This window comes from Botrytis deweyae, assembly GCF_014898535.1.
Source record: "Botrytis deweyae strain B1 chromosome Unknown BDEW_004, whole genome shotgun sequence".
Lineage (NCBI taxonomy): Eukaryota > Fungi > Ascomycota > Leotiomycetes > Helotiales > Sclerotiniaceae > Botrytis > Botrytis deweyae.
Genome location: NW_024066211.1, coordinates 1,482,688 through 1,500,629, shown reverse-complemented (window position 1 = coordinate 1,500,629; position 17,942 = coordinate 1,482,688). Strand labels below are relative to the sequence as shown.

General features: G+C 42.5%; 4 protein-coding genes across 4 annotated transcripts; 3 read left to right on the top strand and 1 right to left on the bottom strand.

Annotated features, from left to right (window-relative positions):
• Positions 1-860: 860 nt before the first annotated feature.
• EAE98_002455 (uncharacterized protein) lies at positions 861-3,838 on the top strand (the record flags this gene model as incomplete). Its single annotated transcript, XM_038950075.1, has 3 exons — positions 861-1,164; positions 1,246-2,487; positions 2,544-3,838. The coding sequence occupies 3 exons, from the start codon at positions 861-863 to the stop codon at positions 3,836-3,838; spliced, it is 2,841 nt and encodes a 946-aa protein (XP_038813814.1).
• Positions 3,839-6,694: 2,856 nt separating this feature from the next.
• On the top strand, positions 6,695-10,245 carry EAE98_002454 (uncharacterized protein; the record flags this gene model as incomplete). The annotated part of the gene is made up of 3 exons (XM_038950074.1): positions 6,695-7,641; positions 7,697-8,329; positions 8,391-10,245. 3 exons carry the CDS (start codon positions 6,695-6,697, stop codon positions 10,243-10,245), a joined length of 3,435 nt encoding a protein of 1,144 aa, XP_038813813.1.
• Positions 10,246-10,885: 640 nt separating this feature from the next.
• On the bottom strand, positions 10,886-12,202 carry EAE98_002453 (uncharacterized protein; the record flags this gene model as incomplete). Its single annotated transcript, XM_038950073.1, has 4 exons — positions 10,886-11,323; positions 11,453-11,537; positions 11,593-11,863; positions 11,920-12,202. The coding sequence occupies 4 exons, from the start codon at positions 12,200-12,202 to the stop codon at positions 10,886-10,888; spliced, it is 1,077 nt and encodes a 358-aa protein (XP_038813812.1).
• A 4,262-nt stretch (positions 12,203-16,464) lies between these two features.
• Positions 16,465-17,688, top strand: EAE98_002452 (uncharacterized protein; the record flags this gene model as incomplete). Its single annotated transcript, XM_038950072.1, has 1 exon — positions 16,465-17,688. The coding sequence occupies one exon, from the start codon at positions 16,465-16,467 to the stop codon at positions 17,686-17,688; it is 1,224 nt and encodes a 407-aa protein (XP_038813811.1).
• Between the last annotated feature and the right edge of the window lie 254 nt (positions 17,689-17,942).

Genomic DNA, 17,942 nt, shown 5'->3' with positions numbered 1-17,942 from the left:
AATTATTCTATCAATTCAATGAATTGTTATTTTGATTAATAATCTGGATAGACAAGATTAACGGTTGTCATTCTGTCAGATATAATGTAATCAATTAAGTAAATTCAGTAACAATTGTTATAAGATATCAATCAATACCTACCTACGTACCATTCGAATGTGCAATGCTTGAGCCACTCTCCTACTTCCACTCATCTCCACCTGGGCAGCCCTGGAGGTCACCGTTTTTATTTCATACTAAGCACTTTTCGTCTGCCGTGATCTTGTGGTCTTTTGTGGTTTGCTCTTTTTGCCGCCGCCTAACGCCCTTGTTGATAAATCCAACCAATCATGCGAGCTTGATCCATGAAAATGATTGCACCGAGCCAAGGTATTATCTAATTACACGTGACTGTTGCGCTAAAACTTAGAGCCAAGGAAACTTTTGAACATTCAATTGCAGTAAAGGAATCAGAATTTCTCAAAATTGAAGAGGAAGAAATCAACCATGTCTTGCTATGTGGTGCTCATTTGAATAACTTCAAATCATTGTCTATTCTTTTTATTGCAATCTTTTTAATTGTGTAACAATCCCATTTGTTTTCGCATATTAATCAATTTTGTTACTTTAAAAGTAAACATCGTGGAGAATCCTACATAACTGACGCGACAAGCCGATTTTATTAAAAGGAGAGCTTAAATCTGTGCCCTGTGCCTTTTTTAACCTACCTCACCTAAAATCCCAAACCAAAAGCGTCATTCCTCCTCTCTCACAATACAACGAAAACCCTCCACAATCCAACAATCTTCTACATTTCCCTCAACTCTCTTTCTCCTGTTACTTTTTCTCTTGCTTACACAAATACACATAACCTCATAAAATGTCAGAGGTACAACCTAGACCAACGCCTCGTGGCAGAGGTTCAGCTCGTGGTGGTCGTGGAGGTTTTGCATCAAGAGCTGGTGGTCGCGGCGGAGCAAGAAGTCATGCAACCAACGAGAACACATCTACTACTGCATCAATTGAGCAAAATAATAGTGAGGTTGTTCAATTAAAGAAGAAGCATGGTAGTAAAGTGAGCACCATCCAAGAATTGTTTCCAGGCTGGACAGACGAGGATGTCGTTATGGCCCTCGAGGAAACCGATGGAGATTTAGAAAGTACTGTTGAGCGCATTTCGGAAGGTAAGAATTTCATTCAACTTTCAACAATCTTTATCAAGCCCATTTTCTTCAAGTATGTTTGCTAACCTCTCACCATCAAAGGTACCATTTCACAATGGGGAGAAGTTTCAAATAAGAAAGATCGATCTAAGTCCAAAGCTCACGATTCAACATCATCTGCCCCTCTTAATGAGTCAACCAACACTGGAAGAGTTTCCCGAGGTGGTCGAGGTGGATTCGACGGTACTAGAGGACGTGGTCGCGGTAACGAAAGAGGCAGAGGTGGCAGAACTCGTGGGGCTCCAGTTGCGCATACAAATGGTACACGTAACGAAACCGCCGAAGTCTCTGTTCCTACAACTGAATCCAACGCTTGGGACACTGCGGCCACTACTGAAAACACCACCAAAGATACCCCTGCCGATGCGGAATCTTCCAAACCTGCTGAGGCTGATAACACTTGGGGTGCTACAGCAACCAACGCTGCTGCTACAACTGCGGCCGCTGCTACAAGTGCCGCTTCAACTATTATTCCTGATGGTGTCAAAAAGAGTTGGGCAAGTATGTTTGCACCAGCACCTAAGCCAAAGAAGGCCCCAGAACCCGTGGAAAAGCCTGCAGAGCTCCCCAAACCAGAGGAACCTGTTGAAGCCCCAGTCGTTTCGGAGCCAGAGCCTTCTGTTCCCGAACCAGAAACCGTCGAAATCCCAGAACCTATTGCACCTGTCGAGCCACCTGTGGAGCCCGAAGCTAATATTAATCTCACCCCATCGAAGGACGAATTGACGGAAACGAATCTCGAACAAGTTCCAGATGAATCGGTTCCACCCCCAAGTGCGACAGCCGCAAGCACTGCTGCAAGCTCCTGGGACCCAAGAAATGCTGCTGGAAATGCTACTGGAAATTCTACACCCTACTCAGCATTGCCAACTCAAACTTCAGCTGCTTCCCGTGCTCCAACCAGTGGTTTCCAAGCTTCTGCATTAAAGGCTACCGGATCATCAGGTCGTACACCAAGCTTTCAACGCCGCGTCCTCGACCAGGAAGAAGCTGTCCGCATGCCAGGAAATCGTGAAGTGGATAGAGCTGCTGTACAATTCGGCGCATTCAACCTTACAGGCGAAGATGATGTTGATGGTGATCGTGAAGAGCCAGAGACTAGAGCCCAGCCACCTCAGCATTCTCCAGTAGCACCAAGAGCTACTTTGCCTCCCGCCCCTCAACAAGCTGCCCCAGTTTCTGAAACCTTGCCAACCCCAAAGCAAGCTCCAGGATTGCCTGCTGCTACTCACCCAACAGCTGCCCCTGGCCTTCCTTCCCCACAAACTCATCCTTCTTCTCAAAGTAAGTTTCGCGCTCATTATGTTCACTTAACAGCTATTAATTTTTCTACTTCACAGGTGCACCTCAACAGGGATCCCAAGCTGGCTCTCAATTGGGTCAATATGGCCGATATGGACAACCAGGATCTCAAGATCAGTCTTCATTGCCACAGAAGCCGTACGATGCATTCAGTCAACAAGCACCAAGCTCGCAAAGCCCATTTGAAGGTTACCCAAGCCAATCTCAATCCCAGGCACAGCAACAATCTGGTGCATTCTCTTCTGCGCCCAACGATTACTCTTCTTACTACACCTCTGATCCACAAAGACAAAACTATAACAGTTACTATCAGCAACAATATAACTTGCAACAAGGTGGTCAAGGTCAAGATGCTTCATCATCTCAAAGATCTTATGGTGGATATAATGGACCCCAAACTGAAACTTCTGGTCAACAATCCCAATCTCGCTATGCAACTGCAGGAGCAGGAGAAGGACAGAACAGTGGACACACTACTCCTAACCCAGTAGCTCAAAGCCAACAACAAACTGGTGCTGCTGCTCAAACAACTCAACCTCAACCTAGCCATTCACAACAACCCCAGGGAGCCTATCCATATGGTCATCCTTACTATCAAACCCCATACTACAATGCTTACATGAGTCAATTCCAACAAGCCGGCGGATACGGTGGCTACGGTGGTTCTCCATATGGTGGTGGAAAGGGTGGCATTCATGGTCAACCATACCAAGGTTACATGTCTCCTGGTGCACCATATGACCACACTTCTACCCCTGCTGCTGGAGGATTCGCTGGATCTTCTCTCCATGGTCGCGATTCCGCAGTCGGAGGAGGATTGGGCGAGTATGGCCGAGCTGGATCATCCCAATCGTCTCAGACTCCTCAAGCACTAGGTGGAAGCGGTGGATTCGGTGCTGGTTCTCATGATGCATTTAGCCGTGGTGCTTATCCTTCAGGTCAGCACTACAATGCAACTCAAGGTAGCCAACCAGGAGCTAGTGATGACTTGAAACCATTCGGTGAATCAAAGACAACCAATGGACCAAGCCCATCTTTGTCCCAAGCTGGACGTCCTGGTTCTGCTACTAATGCCACCCCTGGATCAGTCTTGCCACCACCCCAGTCCCAACAAGGTGGATATGGTGGATACCCAAGTCATCTTCAAGGACATGGACTCCATGGTAGCCAAGCTGGTAGCCAATATGGTGGTCTTGGAGGTGTTGGAAGTCACCAGGCTGCTGGCCAAGGTCACCAGAGTAGTGGATATGGAGGCTACCAAGGTTATGGGGGTTACCAGGGTTTTGGTAACAACCAACAACGTGGTGGATGGGGTGGCAACTATGGACATTAATTTATTTGACCAAAATTAGCTTGCACAACCTTTGGTAGCTGTTGATCTTTCTTGAGGGAAGAATTCGATCTTCATACTAAAAATTAACTGTGTTACTACGACCAAAAATTCATTTTCCTGCTTTTACTATTTTCTTTATTTTCGTTGTCTAACGACTTGATGCACAAGCAAAAGATCTGGATTGCACATTCAACAAATCTGGATTTATATTAACATTATGGCTGGCTGGATTTGTTTTCACTCTTCTAAAAGGCATACAAATTCATTGTTTTCAAATAGTTATCTTCACGACTCAAATGATGGTTGGGGGTGGGATGGAATGGAATGGGTTCATAAGGATGCATTGCATGATTGTATGAGACTGGAGGGATGCATGAATTGATTTTGAGAGATATGAGGGTGGATAATGAATCCATTGGAGAGAGTAGTCAGATAACTAGATGATGGATAGTCATGAACATATCAATTCGATGGTTACTTTGACTACTGCATAGTTTTCTGCTTCATTTGTGGCTATGTGCTTGTTTGCTATTATTTTTTGTGTTTGTGAAATTTGAGTGTGATTTTATTTCGTATGGGTAATTGTGTGATGTGATGGTACCTAGGTATGTACACTGATGCACGAGGGTTTTCTGATCTCCGTTCACATCTTTGTGATTTCAATTTTTGAATGTATCTTTCTCTGCAACAGTCTTTGATATCAGAAATACTTGATGATGATGATGTATACTCAGTTCTGTATATATTTTGCCAGTAGCAAAATTGGTAGTGGAATACTTTCGGCTTTTAGAAGCAAGGAATTCTTTGAAAGGAAGTAGGAGAAGGAGGAGGAGGAGGAGGAGAAGAAGGAGAAGGGAGTGGGAATTTGCTTATGCGTAATTTTTATTATAAGTTTTTTTTCGTTTGTTGGATTTGTTGGATTTGTTGGATTTCTCTTCTTGGTTCTGACTTCTCAATGACTTCTTTTTCGCTTCTTTTTTATCTCTTTTATGTTCTATCTTCTGACTCCAGAGGCTCCCTGTCAGTGGCTTGAAGTACCTGGTTTACCTGCTCATCTGATTACTTATAGTGGTTGAGTAATTGTAGATAGGCTTTCTTTTCTGCTCTTGTTGCTCTACTCTGTTTTGGTGTAGTGAGGGGGTTGAGATTGGTTGAGATTTTCGAAGAGTTGTTTTTGTTTGGGTTGTTTGAGGAGGGGAGGGGGAGGGGAGAAGGTGTAGAGGCAGATGGAATGTTTCTGGCATTGGGGTGGTGTTTGGACTTCGAAAAGAGATGCTATGGTTGTGAGAGATGGGACAGATGAGGAGAATGGAGAAAATAAGCAAGGGGCTTGTAGTTGGGGAATTTGTTGTGTTTGTGTTTGTGTGGGTTTGTATTGTATTCGAGTCTTTTGGGGAGGTTGTAAGATATTGGTGCGGTTTGGGTCGATAGACCTTGAAGCTCTTGAGGAGAGAAGTGGCCAATTGAAGAACTCGCTGCGAGGATGCTCCTGTTTTGGGTCGTGGTATTGATCATTGGATCATCTGAAGAAAGTTTTACTCACAAGTGTAGCAGAAATGGATGTCTATTGCTCGTAGTCGAGAATCTTGTGTCTCTGTCGGTTAATGAGTTACTCGTTTATTTCTTTCTTAATCTTGCGTATATGAAGCCTCTAAATCGATGCTTTGGTGAGGCTGCTTTGTCTATAGAATATTCTAATGTAAATCTTGTGAAATTTGCGTAATGAAACAGGAGTTTCAATCGACTAACACAGAGAGAGGTGTAGTGGTTGTGTTAATTGATATCTCGAGAATCGTTGGGTACTGCTATATTTTCTTGAGTTACTTAGAAAACTTACAGGACACAAATAGAAGTGCCTAACTCTGTCGATTCGAAAGATGGAAATGAGATCAGAAGGAGGATTGATTTTTAAGCTTGCTTTTGATTGGAAAACCTGTACCTTGGACTGTAGAGAGTAGGTACCCCAAATGTATCAAATCTCCTGCAATGTCCAGATAAGGTTGGAGGGGGACTGGGGTTATTTGCGTTGCATCTTACGAACGTCCGACTCTCTTATGGGATTCTTCAGGATTACTTGTGAGTCATCGCAATCATCACAATTGGAAGAGGGAAAGGAGGAGGTGCCCGGCCGGGACGTTTTTGGCCTCCGGATTGGTTAACGACGGAGGTCAGGTCTTGACAGTCGCATTAAAGTCGCATCATCGGATTGCGCTCTATACAACATGGCTATTACTTCTATTATGAAACCAAGGAAAACATCATATATGACAGTAGCGCATGAAAACAACTCTAAGAGCCCTCTAGCGTTATCTGTATAATCCGGGATCAAGTGGATCAAGACTGTTTATGTACTTAACGAATTTATGTAGAAGACCCCGAGCTAATGTCGTATAATACTATGTATTAACTTTACTCAAATTTGAATTTCATGTTAGCCGCACCATATACCCTGGCACTGGGAAAAGATGTCAATTGATTCAAGTGGTCAATCAAAAAACATCCCAATAGATAACCAGAGTGGAGATTTCTGGTGGAGCTTCACAGTAAGGGTAACTGGGCTAATAATCAGCAGATCATTTATATGTAGCCCCTCCCCCTGTAACTTTGACTCTCACTTTAACTGTTGGCATTGAAACTTGCATGGAATCAAGTGGCAAGGCTGTTCATTGGCCAGTGATTTCTTCAGCTCCCTCCGGATAATCACACGGCTATTCTGGCCACCAAAGCCAGCCCCATAAAAACGACAACATCGAAAATAACCACAAAATCTTATCATACCTTCCATACATTTTACAAATATACGAAGATTGTTTACTTGTCTATAGCGAGATGGCTAGCCCATCTTCCACTTCCACGATGCCGCAGCGCACAGTGGCCGAGAAACGATGGCACCAAGCCTGGGAATCATTGAAGAAGGAAGATAAAGACGAAATCAAACTAGACCCCACTCGAGCGGGTTATTTGGACATTCTTCAAGACATTCACAATCTTGCTACCGAGAAAAAAGAAGTATGCATAAAAAAAGCATGGAAATACAAAAAGAACAATGGCACAACGATAATTGTCCGAGATCTCTTCGAAAAAATACTTGTTTGGGTGAACAAAGTAAAGGATATCGGAGATATAATCGTCAGTTACGATCCTGGACATGCAGCTCTCCCTTGGGCAGCGGTGCGATTGCTTCTTACGATTGCAGTTGAAGATAGTCAGTCGTTTGGGGTTTTGATCGAGGGGTTGGAACAAATCTCAAAGCTGATCGCTCAGTGCAAGGTGCTCGAAGATCTCTACTCACAAGCTGCTGGTGACACGGGCTTTGATGAAGCCTTGCTGGAACTTTATGCCGCGATTTTGACATTTGAGTCACATGCGATTCAAATATATCGAAAAAGCACGCCAAGCCGTCTAATCTCGGCAATCAAATTGCCCTCGAATAAATTACAAGATGGTCTTAAAATGGTATGGGTCAAACATCAACGAGTTACAGTTTGTACCAGGTTGATTGACGCTCAATTCATTCGTCAATTCGAAGATATTCTTCGACAATTTGAACAACCAATCATAAGAAGCGCAACAATTTTACAGGACTTCCAAGATTCTTTAGAACTCCGAGAGCGCGAGACTTTACTGAGATGGCTCTCAGAAATACCGTACCGAAAGCATCACAAATTAAAGCGGAGCGAGCGCCTTGAAGGCTCCTGCGAATGGCTTTTAAGTTCGACCGACTACAACCAGTGGAAGGATTCAAGTGCATCGTCTATACTATGGCTCAACGGAATAGCCGGTTGCGGGAAAAGCGTCTTGACGTAGGTAACACCAACTGAGATATCAATACAATCAGAGTTCTGACAGTATTCCTAGGTCTGCCGTGATCGAAAGTCTTTGTCAGGAGTCTTCCAGCACGGGGACTGCAGCTCCGGTTGCATATTTCTATTGTTCTCGTAACACTGCAGAACCTGAGAGAGCCAACCCCGAAGAAGTTCTACGCAGTATTTTAGAGCAGGTATCATCAAATACCGCTAACCTTCCAATCCGAAAGCCTGTTGTTGAGGTTTACGAGAATTTGGTAAAAGAGAACCGAGGAATGTCTCCTCCAAAGGTGCTCTTGAACTTGGATGAGACTACTGAAGTGCTTCTTAAGATACTTCAAGAAGATCCTTTCTATGTGGTGATCGACGCACTGGATGAATGTGACCCCAGTGAAAGATACAACCTTATTGAATCTTTGAAAACTATCATTGATGAATCTGCCAGTGTTGTAAAGGTTTTCATTTCAAGCAGGAGAGACAATGACATAGTCAGTCAATTTGATGAGTCACCATGCATCTCAATTCAACCTAGCCACATTTCTAAAGATATCGAGGATTATGTCAAGAAGGAAGTTTCCGAGGCAATTGAAAAGAAAAGGATAGTCAAAGGAAAACTTATACCCGAAGAAAAGAAGAAAATAGAGCAGCAAATAACTCAAGCTCTTATTGATGGATCTCAGGGAATGTAGGCTCATCCGTTTCTATTTTGGAAATTGGAATTACTGACAAGATGAACCATTAAACAGGTTTCGATGGGTGACCTTGCAGATACAGCAATTGTGTAAGCAGGTTAGGGTCAAAGGAGACATTGATAGTGTCCTCAGAAAGCTCCCAAAATCACTTGAGGACTCATATCATCTTGTCTATCAAGACATTATGAGCATGGAAGAGCCAAGTCGGAAAGTTGCCATCAGTACATTACAGGTGTTATTAAGCACGAGACGAAGACTCAATCTGGATGAGATGCTCGCCGCAGTCACTGTTGACATTGACACAGACGAAGTCCTGGTCTCTACAGTTGATGAGTTGCTAGATGTTTGCTGGAATCTGATAATATTCGATGAAGGAGAACGGATTCTACGCTTTGCACACCTTTCGGTTCGAGAATTTCTGGAAAATTGCGCCCCAAGAGATTGTTTCAGCATCCAATCCAGAGAATTATTCTTGATGAATCGATGCCTTTACGTTTTCTTATATGAATCTCGCCATGTAATCACTTTCAAAGAGCAAGCAGATGAAATTATTCGAAAAAACCTAGATTTTACAGATTATGCAGCAGTGAATTGGCCTGAGCATTGCAAATTGGCGCAGCCCGATGTGGTGACCAGCGAATTTTTGAAAAGTTTTATCGGCAATGATCTGGATATGGGCTGTAGTGCATCATTTAAACGGTGGATCGAAAAAAATGGTATTCGAAGACGCAGATTCGGCGGCACTTTTATCAAACACCACACTTTTCGTGGGGAAATATATGCATCTATTTTGATCACATCCTGTGTATGCGGATTGATGGCAATTGTCATGACTTTGTTGTCATACAAAAACATTGATTGCAATGCGCCCGTGACAGATTTTTTGGGGAAATTATATTATCCATTGGTATTTGCAGCTGAGGGGGGGCATGTCATGATTGTCAGACAATTTCTTAGCAGATATAGTGACTACTATGCAAAAGGCAGTCCCGGGCACGAAATTATTTACATCAGTCTTGTTGAAGCTATCCAGGCCTCGCGTATTGAAGTTGCAAAGACTCTGCTCGACTATTTTATGATAGATGTCAACGATCCGCTCACGAAAGGACTGATGCATCGATACGAAAGTCACAGTCTTCTTGGAATAGCTGCTGGGAACACTCACGAAGAAATGGCCAAGTTTCTACTTCATTGCGGAGCCAATGTGAATGGTAAGACCAGGAGCGTTATCCCTCCTGACGATAGTGTCAATGAACTTGAAAACTTGGATGACAATTACGAAAGCGTACACAAACAAGATGATCAATACCTTTCGCCTTTGAAAATTGCTGTAGCACGATGCAATACCGCCATCGTAGATGCTCTCTGTTCTTTTGGGGCAGATATTATGGTCAAAGATTCTTCAGGAGCTACACTCATACATTGTCTAGCTAAGGGAGATGATGCTGATATGAGATTCTACAATTTTGGACAATACGCAAGAATTGTTGAAAACTTAACACGGAAGGGTGTAGATGTAGCGGCGATTGATAATTCTCAATGCACGGCCCTGCATGTTGCTGTAAATAGGTCATTTCCTCCGCGTGACCTGATGCTAGAACTTGTCAATGCCGGTACGCCTATTAATGCACAGAATAGTGAAGGGGATACTGCGTTGAATTCTTTAGTTATTAATCCGCGCTATGATAATTCTGAGGGTGTGTTGCTTCTTTTATCACTAGGTGCAGATTGTTCCATTCCGAATAATAATGGGCTTACCGCATTAGATAAGGCTAGGAAAAAGGTCAAGGAATTGCATTCATATGGTCACCGACGACATTATCGCGCATACATCATCGAAATTTTGACTATAGCATCACAAGACAAAATTGCGGAAGATATATGGAGATTGTTTGTCGATGATTCTTAGGTACCCATTGGGTGGTGAGCATTTCATCGAATGTGTCAAATTGGAATGGCACAAGCGAATGTTGGAATCGTGTAAGGTGGTTTTGAATGTTGAGAGGACTCGGTTTTCATTCAAGATATGTTCGCATGTTTAGTTTGATCTAAGTGTTGAAAGGAGATCGTATTTCGAGATTTTCACACTGCTGTTATATGTGAAAGATGGTCAAAACTTCACTTGGAGGTTGTGTGCATTCATTCTTTACGGAAACATTGTTCATGCGAAGACCATGATGAGAGTAGTTTATTGAACTATATGAAGCAGCTGTGGTATAAATAATTGAATCTTTTCATGTCAAGCAATTCGGGATTATTACATAAATTTGAGAGAATTTAGGGTATAGGAGCAATTATCTGGTGTTTATTCTTGAATTAATATATTGAATGAAAGATGAGATCAAATGAGTGTATGTCGATGTCTAGATTACTTGGGGCATCGACTTTTCGTGGCACTAACGGCCGAATCTCCCTTAAAATACGCTTTCATACTCACCAGATCGACTTGCGTGCAAAGCCACAAGTACCCACACCCAGGTGATATGTTATGGAAAACCCCCTAAAGGCCTTAGGCAACCGGAGTCATAGTCATCCATAACTTATATATCTCAAGATTCCCCGACTCTATAAACCAACTTCTCTCCGCTTACCTTTCCCTCTTGCATCTCTCTCATTCCTTCTAAAATCCCATTCAAGCCACCATGCGTTATCTTCACCGGATGATTCTTAATCAGCCCATTCTCTAACAGTCTTTCCAATAGTACAAAAGCTCTTTTTCCGAGTTCAAAATCTTCAGGTGCAGCTGGCCATGATTCTTCTTCGATTCCGTACTCTTCCCCAGTAACCGGGTATCCGAGAAAGAAAATATTCTTGACGTCATCTCTGGGCATTTCAATACCCATGAGATTTACATAAATATTTTCGCCAGAAGTAGACAGTGCATCGGCACAAATTTGAGAGCTGGATTGGGTGGCTATTGTATCAAAGACGTGGTGAAGTTTGTTTTTAGTAAATGAGCGAATTTCGGCTCCGCAGCTGGGATCATGCTGGATGATATTAGCATGATACCTTGGGGGTTGGAACATTTCAGATGTATATTCAATCTTCAGACAAAGCTCAGACAAAGCTGCGACTTAGTCAAGAAAGTCCACGAGCCAAAAGTTATCTTCTCTTACATAATCTAAAACATGATCCGCACCCAAGCTTTTCAACAGCTCAAAGTTCCTCGGTGACGACGTAGTGATTACTTGCAACCCGGACCTTTCATGGAGTCTATTAGTTATCAATGCATAGTAGCTGGGGAAATAGAACTCACAACTTCGCAAATTGAATAGCTAATTTTCCAGTTGCCGAACTTCCTCCATAGATTAGAAGAGGGAGTTTGCTCTCGGAATTTGGCATGGAAAGGGGAAATGTCAAGAGAGGTAAAGACAAATACTTGTAAAACTCCAATGCAACAGTAGTAACTTCAACGCCAAGCGATGCAGCTTCCTCGAAATTGATGGTATCCGGAATGTGGAATGCAACATCGCCTTTGACTACAATGTATGTGGCAAATGTTCCATCTCCAGGCTCAATGTCATTACCTGTGTTGATGTCAGTACTTTGTATAGTATTTTGTATCATTATGCCAAGAGCAAACCTCCATGCGCCATCCCCGCGATTCTTTCTCCCCCGCTCCATTCTTTCTCCACACCCTTGCCAATCTCAACCACGATCCCCGCAAAATCACATCCTAAAAGCATGGGACCCTTTGTCCTTGGACTGGACTTTTCGTCTACGGTTTGCCAATCTGTGGGATTTATTGCGACGGCAATTGTCTTGACGAGAATGTAATCATCCCGAAGTCGTGGGATGGGAATTCGCTGCATCTTGCTTCTCCAACAGCTGCTTTTACAATTCCGTATCTCTGCGGTGGAATTCATATTGGGGTAAGATAAGAAACCTGAGAATGGCTATTAGCAACTCTAAAGATGAATTGTGAGAATTTTGATAGCCTGATCCGTTCTTATAAACTACGAATTCTTGAACAAGACGTCCGTTGCTGACAACTGTATCTCTTAACATCCGGGCGGTCATTATGAACGAACCGAAGTTCGGTTAAGGAGTTATTCATCCTTTCAGTCAAGAATACGGGATGACTGCATGACCGGTGTCCAGAAACAAAATGGTTTATAAGCGTAAACTGTCAGCGTTTGAACATTCTGTTCGGGTGATCGAGGACGATGTGTTGATGGTGGTCTGTGCTCGGATGAACTTTGAGAGGTTTTAGTTGGTGACCTCGTTGTGTTACGAGGAGGCAGACCGATGGTAATTGAACCATGACCATGTAGAGAAGTTTATTGTATCTTACATTGATAATGATCGGAGGAGTTCAGCTGTATTGTTATCACGATATCCGACTCACATTTCGTCGTGCTATTATCATTTGATTTATCAGAACATCGTGTTCTAATCGCCAATAATATGTACTAGAGAAAAATTCTTTTACTCTAAACTAGCGGATATATATTAGCTTACAATGATGTGTCATTCATTCGAAAAACTAGACCTAGTTGATGCGACCTGCACCTACCCCATCGCTAAACTTGCCCCACGTTCCCCCTAAAACCTTAAAATAAAGTTTAGCGAGAATTTCATTTTTGAAGGAAATTCATTGACTAGCAACTTCGTATTATCATCGCTGCACACTTTAGATAGTCAATGAACTAAGTACTGGCAAATTTCAACAGACTTGACTGTTTACAATTTACAATTTACAGTATCGATAAGGTCTTACGTTAGTGTTACAGGGAGCATCCCTTCGCTTGAGAAATGTCTAATCTATTGACTAACGTACATCATTCGCGAAAACGATAAGTGTGTGGCTAGTACATGCATCTCTAGTCGAAGCTTTCGCAAAAGAGTAAGTTGGCTTGATAACTATGTTCCGCGACTACTTCAATCAAGCGTAGTCAACACTCCTGATGTTCTCATCAGGGCTGAATGACATTTGTTGGGCTACAGCATATGAAATATGATCTCGAAGCTTCCTTAAATACCGAACTTTCGATTCTTATCTGTGGCTTGTCTCGAGTATAATGCCACTTTTAATTAGACTTCCGAACTCCCGAAGCGTCCGTGAAGCAAGTGACATATATTCAGTAACAATTCACTCGAAACAGGTCAGTTCAGTTGCATAAAGGTCGCAGCAAGAATTTGAATATATCAATTATGCGTACTATACAAGAATGATCTACACTGGAACCCAAGTTTCCTCGAATTTTTCTACTAGAACTTACACAGTAGCACAAGGCCAAATGTGTAGTTCGTCTGAATTGGATCGTAGGCTTCGAATCCCAGCTAAAAAGCCAGAGAAACAATGCCTCCCACCCATATCGTATTTGACCTGCAGAGATGAGCCCATCTCCTGCCTGTACGATATGAGGCCATGTTCACCCGCCCAACCTTTATCCTCCCTTCCATATCATCGCGGTCGTCCTCGATCGGGATCGAAATTCTAAAGAATAAATTAACTCGTCGGTGTGGGAGGGAAGACTTACGTTGAGCATGCTGAAGTGTACTTGGGCCACCACCTCCTATCAGACAAAGCTGACCCCAAGTAAACTCGCATACTGAAGAAGAAGAAGAAGGTCTGAGAGAGGGGGGAAATGATGATACTTATAGGCAAAATAATTCTCTTAAACCTTTTAGTGCGATTTCTGAATTTTGAGCAAATAGGACATACATGGCTAAACTTGGTTAAAGTGAACTGCATGAGGAGGATTTCGTAATTTCTCGGCTTCAAAATTCAGCCAATGGCCGTTGAAAAATGTAAAAGTGTACTAAAATCGATAGTATTGTCCAAAGTACCCCCTAGAAAATGTATTGATATATTGCAAGGGATAAGATTGGTTAACGAGAATGCCCGTATGGTTGAATTAGGCAAATCCTCTTGAAAAGATACTTCAAGTGAAAGGATTGGTTACTGGAGGTAGAATCGATGTTTTCACGGCAACGCTACTCGATGTATTGCACTCTGGATCGATCCTGGAGATACTATGGGGACGTGCATGGTAGAAATCGAACATATCTCTAGACATGAAGTCAAAATAGAGAAGGAGATACTAGATCACACCTTGAATTGTTTCCACGAGGATATGCGAAATGAGCAGGTCAATGTGAATCCATGTTAAGTATGTTGAGCATTGAGATACATCATTTCATTGCGAGAAGTTACGGAAATGGAGTACGAAGCTCAGACTATTGGCAGGTATGTAGGGGCCACGAGACATGGCATGATTGCACTTTCCTTAATTACGAAGTAATAATAAATCACATCCCTTCAACTTTTCGAGAGAGACCACACATACAAAAATAATCGTCTTGTAATTTTTCTCACTAGATTCTACTTGTTAAATACAAAATGCACTTCCAAAATTTCAGTGCTGATTGGCAGATACTTTAAGTTGCGAAGTTCACTCGTGTCCTTGAGCAATTGACAAGCTCAAGATTGAGATATCGAATAGAACAAATCATTCATGTTCGACATGCCACATGCTTTTGAACCTTTCCATGGTTTGATTCCGCGCTGTAGACGGCACGATTGAAAATATAGCTGGTATTGGCGCATGACTCGAACAAAGTCTCTAAAGTCTGAACCATGAATATTGAAGTTAATGGTATGCAATGCAGTGATCAAAGAACCAAGAGAAACTGACTGAATTCCGTAGCGACGTTTATCAACGATCAATACCGATATTTAGAGCCTTATTCCCGAGTCCCAGGACGTCGCGAATCGAGAACGAACGTCTCCTGCCTCTATCGCACAACACGAGACTAGCCCTAGACTCGATAGTACGAGACAAAATTGAGAGTCTTCATGGAATGGAGAGATAGCAACGCGATGCAAAAGCGAACACAGAGAAATCAGCAATGACACACATATCAATTCATGATTTCGGTTGAGGGTTCGCCAAATATATCCAGAAGTTGAGAAGATAATTCAAAGTTTTACGACAATCTATCACTCATTGTATGCTATTGGTGGAGGGTAAAAAGCCTTGTAAGATGAAGCTATGATGATACCATTATGTCTCAAATCTGCCAGGCAAGAAACAAGGTGAATCCGTCATCATCGTACGAGAAACTTAAATCATAACCTCACTGAAGATAAGACTAATTCCCATATACCAGATGACAAAAAAGTTTTCGATACGCACTTGGTAGAATCTCGAGAGATTTAGAACGAAAAGGATTGAGAATTTGTAGGATATGGTGTCCGAAGAATCGGGACACACAGAAATATTCAAAGAAAACTTCATTCAACCGCGATGTCAAATTCAATGCCAAACGAGCACAAAGAAATAGCTGAGAAAGATGACACGAAACGAGCGATACCATGGAATTTCCTAGCAAGACAAACTCTATTACTAAATGATAATATCACTCTATCCAACTCGAAATTTCTGCCAGAGTGAGAAATAATCTCTTCTGAGTGATGCGCATACCCATCCTTTCCTTCGATTCGTGTGTTTCGCATACTCGATTCAGCCTCGAACTCGGTTGCTTCTATCTAGATTGAATTGAGTAAATGAATGATACAAAGTAGTGAGTTGTTTCTACCGATGTTTGTCGTGAAGCAATTGTAGAAGCGAAACATTTGTGGGATTTCGATGCGAACTAATTAGCGACACGGGCCTAACCTAGACGGACTAATTGGGGAGACATCCCGAGAATTCATGCTTGCCTGCTTACCTTTGAAAGAAAAAGACCATTAGTGGGAGAATGGTTGGGTGGAAAGTATATTCATTTTTTCGAAATATCAGATAATCGCAATTCGGACTTCATGGCAGAATACCTCGGGGATTTTGAGGAGTGAGCAAGCATACGTACTTGTTAAACAGGGAAACCGATCAAATGATACATAGATGCAAACTGAGAGTTACTTCACAAATCACCGGAATAGATTGGGAGATGGCCAATTGTTTGGCTTGGGATTATCGACCCATCCCTGCCGATCTGCCCCTTGTCAATTTCATTAAATTGCCGGAAACAATTGATTGGCTGCTACCGGCAAAGATATACGTGCATTAGTGTAACCGGATTCGGCGATAAGAAACGATACACGTGAACTTCGAATTGCTTGGCTCATCGGTTGTTGTCTCAAATACGATGTGAATTCTCTGAGCCTGATAGACGTTTCATTATGACCGAAGAACAGCCCGTTTCCACATTTGAATATGAGCCTCTAGATTTCGACAAACCAACAGCAATCCGAATTTTCATTCTAAGTGGGGGTTCCGGCGAGTCTCCCATTGAAAGTTCAATCCTCCACATAGACCTGAAAGATCCCTCGGGTTCGTTAAAATATGAAGCGTTGTCATATGAATGGAAAGTAGCCAGTAGCGACGACCCAATCATTCTTGTGGATGATTGCAAATTTCGGATTCGAAAGAACCTATACGATGCCCTCATACAATTGAGGTTTGTTGATAAAGATCGGTATATTTGGATTGATGCTCTGTGTATCAATCAATCCGATCATCTGGAAAGAAATCGCCAGGTACACATCATGCAAACAATTTACAAGAGAGCACAAAGAGTCATTCTCTGGCTAGGTCCTGCGAAAGATGATAGTGATCTTGCAATTGAGATCCTGAAAATAATGAAAAGTACCCGTGTAGGGGAGAGACAAATTGCTGAATCACAAGACCGAAATCGTAAGGATTGGCGCGCAGCACTCCTGGCCTTGTGTCAGAGATCTTACTGGCACCGAATCTGGATGATGCAAGAAATATGCCTCGGTCGAGAATATTTAGTATGCTGTGGTAGTAGGAATGTGCCTGGTGATATATTTGACGAAGGGTTAAAGAATTTGGCGAGATCTAGAGACCACGGAGATGCTTGGAACGATACGGTGAAAGAAACTTTGGCGGTCCGACATATCACTTTGTTTAGATACTGGGCACAAAGAGGACAACTCTTCCGGCTGGGCCAGTGTATGGACATATGTTTGGATAGTTTCATTGCCACAGAGCCTCGAGACTTCGTATATGGAATACGTGGTCTTGTTAGTGACTGTGGGAATGATGAGCTGGTTCCTGACTATCAAAAGTCCTTGAAACAAGTATTCTTCGACGCAGTTCCGATCTTGAAGCGATCCTCGAATTCATCGGCACAAGTCATCAGCAAGCTGGCGAAGAAGCTCGACTTGACTGAGGATGAAGATGTGCAACTTTGCTTGTTAAACATTAAGGATCGCAATAATGAATTCGACAAAGTTGAAAGAACGACTCAAAATGAGTATCCTGGAGGGATGAGGAAAAGGCTGCAAAGGAGAAATCGAAGAAGTACGGGAAATTGGAAGGGTGGCAAGGGAGACTACGATTGGCAGCATGACATAGATGAACCTCAATTCCCAGATTTATGACACTACAAATGGATTTAAATAATTTCGCAAGTGAAGATCATAACATTGGGGGTGTGAAAGTTCTTCATCCTGAAATGGTGGCGCTTCTGCTTTTACCTGTAGGCATTTGTGTTTAGTCGTGCCGAAGGACATGTTACAAGGGTTTCTTCGAAATGAACTGACTATGGCTCAGAACGCTTCAAATATTCTTGCTGCCTTGTATAATTCTGCTTGATTGTTCAAGTGAATCTGATATCAAATTCACCTCGAACAAA